We start from the raw sequence: 9969 nt of genomic DNA, 5'->3' as shown, positions 1-9969 counted from the left end.
AAATGTAAATGTGTCAACTTGCAGATGAGTTAGAGCTGTCTACTACTGCAGCCAGAATGATTTAAAAAAGAATTACAGTTCAATCAGACCACTAGCTTATTACACCAACAGAACATTGTTAGAGTTTGTAGTCTAGACTCTGTGCTCATCTAACCCAGCAGATATGGTACATATAGGAATTGGGGAATGATGAGTAAACATGCCCCCTGGAGTCTACAGGTGAATGCTGAGGCAGTGGAGAGGTCGACACAGCAGGAAGCAATTCAGTGCAGCCACCTCATTGACAGATCAGAGGGAGAGATGGAAAATTCTGCAGCTTTAATAGACCAACAAGTTGGGAGGGTGTGCTTGGTATGTGATGTGAGGAGAGTGAGAAATGTTCGTGTCTAAGAAGCAATGTAGTCTAAGGTGACTGCCATTGGTGTTTTAAATTAATATGTTATTTTATAGGGAAATATTGAACCTTAATGCATCGATCTTACATCTAATTAAGATATTACATGCAAAGCAACAAATTCGAATGATAAGAGAGATTTCCCCAAAATAGACAGTAATGAGAATGAGCTCAAAGTCAATCCCGTTGCAAAATTTAAATGCTTTGGACACATCCATGCATTAATAATAGTGCAATGTCATTCTGTCACGAACTATTTAGCGGCACAGTGATTGCTTTTAATTTTGATATTTTAAAGAAAAGTTGATAACACTTTTACATTTCCCTAAATAAGGTTTTGGATTCTCCCAAAGATGACGAATATAAGAAGAGAAGTGTGATGAAATGAATTCAATACTAAATGAACTGCAGTTGCATGGGTTCATCACAAAAACATATAGACAAAAAAAGCAGTCCATATAATAAATGTGAATGATGCTGTTTGCTTTCTTGTGCTATCTGCTTAAAGCTCCACTAATCAATATTTCTGGATTAGCCCCGAAACAGATCAAATGACACAGTGTAATGTAAAGTGTTGCTTGTTATGACAAAACAGCAGAGAATTATCGCCCACTTTCCAGCTCATTTGCACAGTGCTAATTGAACATCTTTGGCTCATTGTTTTGATTTTTACAGCTAATAACTCTACTGTTTTGATCCGGGTTCTCTTTAATCTTGTTTCAGTCGCAGCAGGCTGCTGTTTTAGGCAAGCTTTGATAAATCTACCCCGTGCCACATGGCCAGCACCAAACAGCAAGAAGACAAAGTTAGTGACTTTCTGAAAAATTAGAAACTTACCCGTGGAGTCTGGGGAGACCAAATCAAAGCGAAAAGAGAAAAAATGTTGGAATTCTCAGGTGGACAGAGACGCTTTAGTCCAAATGAGAGATGACATGTTCTCTGTCTGCTTATGTAAACATGTGAAAGCTGTTTTACACGCTTGCAGTAGTGCCCCCAAGTGGTCAAACCCTTTAATTACATACATTACAATGAAATTTAAACAACTAAAAAAAAACTTTTATTTTTAATGATCTGTTATCTACAAGCATGCATAACTTCATAATGTCTGAGAACTAGTGGCATCCATCCTCTTCCATAAACAAAGATCCTGTTAGGAGTCCTCTCACTTACATAACACAGAGATGGACGGATGCATCCAATGAAAACACCCGATGCAAACCTTTTAAATGAATTGCTTTTTTGCTATTTGTGCTTTCCTTCAACAACATTCAGTGGGTGGATAAATAAACTACACAAAATAATTAACTTTTGTATGAAATATTTTACATGCTACATACTAAGTCATTGTAGAGTGCTAATTATTAACACTATCATGGACATAAAAAAGTGCTTTTACAGTTTTTGAATTGTAAAAAAAAACTATATATTTACAAGTGATATGTGGAGTGATAGTGATTCTGCGTTCAGTCTTGTTTGTAGTCTCATCTCACAGGTAAGTGTTACATGTGAAGCTAATGTCAGTTTCAAGGACAAAATGTTGACTGCTTGCTTTGACAGTATTTCATAAGGTCTGCTTTCCTTTTCTCCCCTCACTCTGTCAAAATACTGAGGTTTGTAGTTTGATTTCACAGGAAATGGTCTTGCATTCTTCAGATCTCTTGTCTGTCCAAATCAGTCTTCAGGCAGCAGGTGGATGCAGGTGGATGCAGGCAGATGCAGCGGTAAGTGGGAATGAGGTTTAGCAAACAGTATGGTGGGGTGACAGGGGGCTGTCAGGGGTCTCGGTCGGAGAGAGATCTGAACTGGAGCTTTTAAACATAGCCGAGATGTGGAAGGCCTGGGAGAAATATAAACACATGCCCAACTTGAGGATTAAGCAGACTTTGACATGTGGACACGCATTGATGCACAAAGACAAGCAGGCAAGTTATACTGACCACCCAGTAGGCAGTGAGAGCTCCCTGTATGTAGCCTGTTAATACATCAGACGGGTGGTGCCTGTAGTCTGAGATACGGGTCAGGCCTGTGTAGATTGCCAGCATAATCAAGAAAAACTGCAGCATGGGTCTCAGCAGTCGAGCTCCACGCCACGTCAGCCGTGCCTGCAGGTAAAACTATATTACAGAAACAAAAACAATATTAAATGCGCTGAGCAATACATTACAGATACAAGACGTTTACAAGTGAAGAGATAATTGTGGCTAAAGCTACGGATTACAGTGGGGAGGGGGAACAAAAGTTCTCTCTTTGTGTTGACGGTCAGGGAATTACAGCTTCCACCAGAAGGTAAGGGCTATGGTGGATGGTGATTGGATAAGTGGTTTCTGAGATGGGTTAAGATATGTTTTTGTTTTTTTGTGAGAGAGGTTTCATAAATGTGAGTGGTGTGGTAATGACAAATATATTTAATTTTGATACTATAAATGATTAAACATTGCATATGAAGGTTATAGGCGGTTATAGAATCTGAAGCATCTTTGAGAGTACTCAACACCTGTTTCTGGACTTATCAGTTATGGATAGTTAATTCAATTCAATTGAGTTTTATTTATATAGCTCCAGTCCACAATACCTCAAAGTGCTTTATATCGTACATAAAGGGTAAAGACCCTGCAATATTAGAAAGAAATCCCGAAATGGCAGAAACATGGCAAGACTATTCATAGATATTCATAAATATATATATTTATAATGTAAGCATTCATCAACTACTACCTTTGTATGCATTACTTTCTTGAGTCTTGGTGACCAAGTTCAACATTTTATCTATAATATTTTGCTAGCATTTGTGTTTGAACTCTTGATGAACAATTTAACTGTTAGCCATATTTTAGCTAAATAATGAGTAATAATTTTATTCATAAGATTAACTAGCTATTTAAAGTGTTTATCCGTTATGCTTAGGCAGCATTTGGTTTACTATTAGTTAACAGTGTCAACGAGCTAATGATGTACTTCTGTGTAGGTTTCCTCACCAGCTTTAATCATTTATGCATTCATCTTTTTCTCTACTGCTTAGTCTTACTTAAGTTTACTGTTCAGACTTGTATGGGTGCAGTTCTTTAATTTAATGGTTATTTCATTTTTTTGATTTAGTTGAGCTCTGTTAGCTGAAAACTTAGATACTAAAGAAATACCACCGGTGATACTTGTGCCCCTTCTTGGGAACATGGCTGGGAATTACTCTCTTAAGGCACTTTATAACCATTTTAACTTGACTTTTTATCCATCTCCCCTCTTTTTCACCAGTGCACTGTTAAAGCTTTCACGATAACTTTCAATACAACAGGAGGCAAATAATCTTGTTATTGTTTAATGGTAAATTAACAGTTAAGTGTTGTTTTATGGACACACGAGCAGCAAAAATTATTCTGAAATTATTCCTGATCTACTGTCACAGGTGTGTCACAGCCAACGCGCCACTCACATCATAAAACACCCGATATTGTGACGAGAGACTGTTGTGAGTCGGCTCTCATTGTCATCTAACAAAGTGGCTTCCACTTTTGGCACCCTAGTGTTCATTTGCTCAGAGAGATGCATGAAAATCACATTAAATTATCAACCCCCCACTCCCACCAAAAAAGGTACCATAGAAAGTCAAAAGAAGACAAAGTCAGGACAAAGAAAAGACTGAAAGTGCACAACTGTGCCTTCAGTTCCACTTATGAATTAGGCAGTGAGTTCCTAAGTTTAAAAAAGATTTTTTTTAAAAAAAATTATGAATAATAATTTCCCTCTTAAAATAAAGTGGTGCTAGTGACACTGTGAGAGAACAAAGTCGGGTAGCTAAAGATCCAGATGTGTGCTCCTGAAATAATAGATGTCGCAATGACCCCTCTGTGCTTTAGTCACTGAAAGCTGTGAAACACTGTTTTATATAACAGCAGCAACAGCAGTAAAAGTGATTCCTGTGCATCTGTTTCACTTTAAAGCGGGTAAACCCTCCTTAAAATGCTGTTGTAAGCTGAAAACTTTACAGTTTGTCGACTCAGACTTTGTCTAAGCCAGGTCCAAATCTTCCCACCAAAGGTTAATAGTGAAATACGCTCTCTTTGCATGTAATATAAATATGTAAAGTTCTATAGGACACTATAGAACATTTAAGATCAATCATGAACAATCATGTTATATTTTCTTTACGCTGAGCTTGTTAGCTGTAAAAATACTTGAATTTCTGCTGATGCACCATTTACGTCTACATAAAAATGAGTACACATATTCACACACACACACACACGCACACGCACACACACACACACACACACACTCTTGTACAATAGAGCAGCACAGTGAGACGAGGTCACACTCCTCCCAAAGCAGAACAAAGCAGTCTCTGTTTGTGCCGTATCTCCCTCCATTCCCTCATCTCTTATTCTCTCGCTCTTTGATGCTAACTGGACTGGGGATGAGTCCCTGTTTCATTCATTCTCTCTCAGCATTTTACAGAGTGATGGTAATTGGAAATTGGAGAGACAGTCAATTTTCTTTGCCAGTATGAATGTGTGGTGTGTGGGAGAGAAAAAGAGAGAGAGATAGAGGAAGAGAAACATTTTTGAAAAAGGGACTAATAAATAGAGATACTCACAGCTAAGTAGAGCATTGTGAACATTGCAAAAGAAGCATGGCCCGAGAAAAAGGACTTCCTGAAAAAGTGGAGAAGTATTTAGAATTGCAAATTTCAATACGACATTAAAAGCACAAATTCATGAATGCAGACACACACCTGGCTTCCTCCTCTAACTGGTGGTCAGGCTGGCGACAAGTCACTATTTCAATGTAGGTCCCAGGTGTGCAGTTGAGTGATGCATAGGTAATGCCGCACACTGACAGGAAGTGCGGTCGCAGCCGTCCCACGCTGAGCTTGGCCATGTTGGTCAGTGATTGGCCAACACAACATCCAAACAGGAAGCACCCCAGCTCCTTGTACAGGCACGAAACGTATACGTTCCTCACAAAGGCCTTCGAGCTGACACCGTGGAAACGCACCCGATAACACTCGCCGAGGGCGATCTAGATTCAGATGCAACGTGAGAATCGCAAGATTACATGTTGTTGTACAATAAATGACAATGGGGTGACTGATACGACAGGAATGATGAAGATGATGAATACTCACAGTGAGGCCGGTGATGATGATGCCACCTGTGATGAGTAATTCATCTGGTATGGCTTCTCTGTGCAGGTAAGGATACGTGATGCTGGGATCCCCACAAATGAAGCCTCTTCTGTAAGGACTCAGTGCCTTTAGCTCACATGCAAATAAAGGGATGGAAGCTGAGTGGGAGGAAGAAAAAGGGAGAAAAATAGAATTAGACCAAAATTAAGTATTTTAAATCCCCAGTTTCCCTCTGGGTGAAAGTATTCTTTGAAAGTGATACATGGGAGGAGAAAAAAGAGGAGTAAGTTCTCATCTCAGGTTAACCAAGAAGAGACATTGTTAATGATAGACAAAAATAATATAATCAAAACATAAATTTAAAGCTACATAGAAGACAGATGAATAGGGATTTTGAGAAAGGAAAAAAAGTTTGGGAAAGTAAGACGGTTACAGAAAAAAGGAAATCCAACTTTTTCTTTGGAGAACAACCATTAGGAATGTCGGGGTCGTAACACTCCTCCACTGGGACCAAAGAAACTCAGAGAACAGCCGAAAGCTCCAGTTTCCTTACTGAATAAAAGCTGAATCCACTGAGAGTGGAAGAGCGGAGCAAGGCAGCGCTGAGTAAAAGACCCAGTTTGGCTGCGCATGTGTGTATTTGTGTCTAAGTGTATGCATTTCTGTTGATGAGGAGAGAAAGGGGGGGTTGTTTGTGACTCCAGTTGAGCTCTTCCCAACAAAACAAAGCGTAAAAGCGCCAATAGACCCGAGCCAGAACCAGCCTCACACTGTCTCTGTTTGTCTCTCATGTCCTCTCTCCTTCTCTGCCTCCTGTTTGCATGCCTGCACGCACACACAGAAAAGACAAGGGTGGGGAACAGACATCAAAACAGACAAAGAAAGAGAGAAACAGAGACTTCTCGCAGGGCCTCCACCCTTCTGCACAGATCCAATCTGTTTACAGGCTACTTCTCTGTCCAGCTTGCTCCAGTCAGCCAGCATTACATAACCCCTCTCCCACCACCAATACCACTATGAGCTAGGGTCAACAAGTAGAGTCGTGATCATGTATGTGTACACACACATGTGATAGTCATGGATCGTACATTATTTATTGAATTCCCCCTGGCCTGACTCTACCCTGAGAACTGTATGTTGTCATGGAAACTGCACAATTCCCTGGGCAATGCACAAACCAGCTGGCACAAAGAGCTGAAGAGCAGCAGAAAAAGAGGGGTGGCATGTAGATGAAAGGGGCGAAAACGAACTTTCTGTCTCTTTTACTTTTCTGGTTTCCTCCTTTTTTCACCTTTTTATATTTGCTGCTTTTTTTTTTGAAGACTCTAAGATCATCACGTTTATAAGTACCCAAATACCCACTGATTTCTTGATGAAGGGATGAAAACAAAGTGGAACAGCACTTAATATGGGCGACGTGATCTTATTGAAAGCAATAACAAGTGCACGGGATTTTGTCGCTGATGAACAAATTCCTCAATGACTCGAGACTGTAGGAGAACATATGGATTTAAACAAACAACAAATGACTCGCTTTGATAATACCCATATTTCTTGAATTATTTGGAAGAATTTAACAGAATTGTGCAAAAACATCCACAAACCCTTTTCGAGACAACAGAATGTTATTAGCTGATTGAAGTCTATCAACTCACTGCTGAATCGACTGCAGATTTCAGCTATAAAAACATTCACGAGAAAACAAGTTTCTTACGTTGTAGCCTACAGTTAAAAAAATACAGAGACCCATTCAGCATATCGGTTAGTGTAGTTTGTACTAATGCACACTGGCACCAGTGTAGTTGTAATTAATGAAAAAAAAACTGCACGGAAGTCCAGTAACACAATGAACACAGGGCTGTATCAGCTTATAACACAGGGTTAAATGTTGAAGTATGTTATGCTGCGGAATACATGGCCTTGTACAAGGCAATGCAGACCCCTCAATAAGCAATATAGTGTTATGTTAAACACTGACAAATCCAATTAGCTAGGCCTTCTTACCAAGAAAGAGGCAGAGCAGGTCTAAGCCGACCAGAAGTTTTCTTTTGGATAAAGCCGGCCCAGTTATCTCTATGAGTTTCTTCCCAGTGCCGTTCTCCATCCCCAGGCCGCTCTTGTTTTCCGTCAGTTTAAGCTGGAGGTCCGCGCTGGAGACGGGCACACCGGCGCTCTGCGGGGCAAACGTATCCAACATGACGATTAGCTGCGAATTGTAGGTCGGTTGTAGATCTTACTGGCATCAGAAACTTGGGAGCGCCCTTTGGCTACTCATGTGCAGATCTCCAGGGAAAGTGAAAGTTAATCCAAAAGTTCCCGGAGTATTTAATATGCTACCTGGAGCGCGTGGTGACGTGTTTCTTCGCTGTCAAGGTGGAGAAATGTTTTACTCATGTTGGTGTCAGTCTGCAGGGCTCGTTCAGACTCGCTGAAGTGCCTCCGTCAGCTTAAAGATATGCGTGGTTTGCGAAACTAGTTGATAAAATCTCTCACTCTCTCCCTCTCTCTTCCTGTCAGCTCATCGAACATTAGGGAAAACAGGGAGGGAAAAATCCGCAAGTCCTAATTAGAGGCAGCACATCAGATATGTGTCACGGTGTGACGGTGGTTATTGCATGGATGCAGTCTGGAAGATATTTCTCCATCACTACTACTGTATGACTTATCGCCTACAAAAATGCAGGTGATGGGGGATTGGGAAGAATTCACAAGTAGACTAAATAAAACTTCTTATCACTTTAAAAAAAACACTGAGATTCGAAGTATTTTAAGTAATTTAGCCCACATTTAAAAAAAATACAAATATTTGCCATTGATCTGGACATATTTTACTTTTTGAGTCTGATTACTTTAGTACTTTTTAAATGTAATTTTTACATAGTTGTTTGAAAAACACATCGTGCTTTTTTTTTTATCGTGGTTTATTGACCCCTTCAAATATATCATAAGTAAGAATAATCCTCAACTGAAATCTATAGGCGAATTCTACAAGATGGTGGTAGAAGTAACAAGTGGAGAAAAAGATGTTAACAGTATTTTGAGTTCATACAATCTTAACAAGACTGAATTTTCTTTTCTTTTCTTTTCTTTTCTTTTCCAATACAGTTTAAACTCTCAGGCAAGCCTTCTTGAGCTCTTCTTTTGGATGCTGGTATACTCTTTTCTCTGTCAAGATGATCCCACTGCTTCAAGGATGTTGAGTTCCAGGTTATGAGGAGAGCAGCCCACGACTAACAGTGAGTCATCATATGTTTTTCTTTCCAGCTATGCTTTTCTAGAATTGGCATTATCTTTCTTCTATTGAGGGACACGAGTGCCCAAAAGAAATAAATTAACACATTATTAAATAAATGTGCAATTAATTATTTTGCATTTGTAATAAACAAACAGTTTATTAAATATTTAAATTAAATTTACTGATATTTAATTAATTGCTTGTTACAGATTTTTATTCATTAACAACACACTTAGTTAATTATTTCATGATGTATATATTTAATTAATTTTGGCCCTCCACGTTTTCCAGATCTCTTCCATACATATTGTGGATGATTTCAGCCATAAATTTCAAATTTGGATTAATAGCTCTATTTGACTCATTCACTGTGGTTTTTGTGAAATTTGGCATACCCTATTCTTTTCTTCCTGTTTCCTTTCCTTGAACGTAGCTTCTTGACATTCACCCTTCCACTGAGGTCAAAATTTTGAGGCTTCTAGTGAACAGAATGGCTCAACTGAAGGGCCAGATGGAACTTTCAGTTCCCGTGTCGGGTCTTAATAATATATATTTTGTTCTTCTTAATATGTCCCTAATACTATCCTAATAACTACCCTAATAACACCCTAATTCAATACCCTGTTGTACACAACAATATTAAGTTTATATTTTATACTGTGGGTCTGTGTTAAGCGGCTAAAGAAACAAAACAAAAAGTATTCCTTTAAAAATGGTCAGGTTTGTGCCTGAACTATAAATGAGTGAAAAAGTAACCAATGTCCAAAGAAAAACTTAGAAAGACCTTCAGAAAGTTTGGAGAACGATGACTGAAAACCAATTTAAAACATTACAAGTAAGTACTTTATAAAGATGTGGTTCTTGTGTCAGTGACAAATAATAGTAAAGTTCAGCTTTTGGAAAATACCCACAGTGGTTTGATGCCAATGTGTGAAAGAACTGTGGTAACTGGAACATGCAGTTCCATGCAACGTGAAACTACAGAGCCAGCAACCAGTTATTTTAGCTTAAAAGCTAGGCATGAAGACTGGAAACAGCTGATAACGTCTATACTGGATACAGTCTATATGACAAAAGGGAGCACAGTCTATCTACCGGCAATGCTATATACTGGGAGAAATTGACCCAAGCTGGTGTGCTGTCACACTCACGGGAAGAACCACAAACAATGTAAGTGACCCAAACACAGTGATTGGAACATGGGCAAGAAGTGGGTTATAT

General features: G+C 39.1%; 1 protein-coding gene across 1 annotated transcript; it reads right to left on the bottom strand.

Moving 5' to 3' along the window:
- Nucleotides 1–1428: 1428 nt before the first annotated feature.
- Nucleotides 1429–8116, bottom strand: LOC309708590 (phospholipid phosphatase 3-like). Its single transcript, XM_082536774.1, has 7 exons — nt 7851–8116; nt 7518–7686; nt 5514–5671; nt 5121–5407; nt 4983–5040; nt 2332–2508; nt 1429–2231 (listed from the first exon to the last, which is right to left on the bottom strand). Exons 1-7 carry the CDS (start codon nt 7905–7907, stop codon nt 2133–2135), a joined length of 1005 nt encoding a protein of 334 aa, XP_082392900.1. The 5' UTR covers nt 7908–8116; the 3' UTR covers nt 1429–2132.
- Nucleotides 8117–9969: the final 1853 nt, after the last annotated feature.

This window comes from Aulonocara stuartgranti, assembly GCF_965226115.1.
Source record: "Aulonocara stuartgranti genome assembly, chromosome: 6".
Taxonomy (NCBI): Eukaryota; Metazoa; Chordata; class Actinopteri; order Cichliformes; family Cichlidae; genus Aulonocara; species Aulonocara stuartgranti.
Note: the sequence above shows the minus strand (reverse complement) of the source record. Positions and strands in the feature narration are given on the sequence as shown.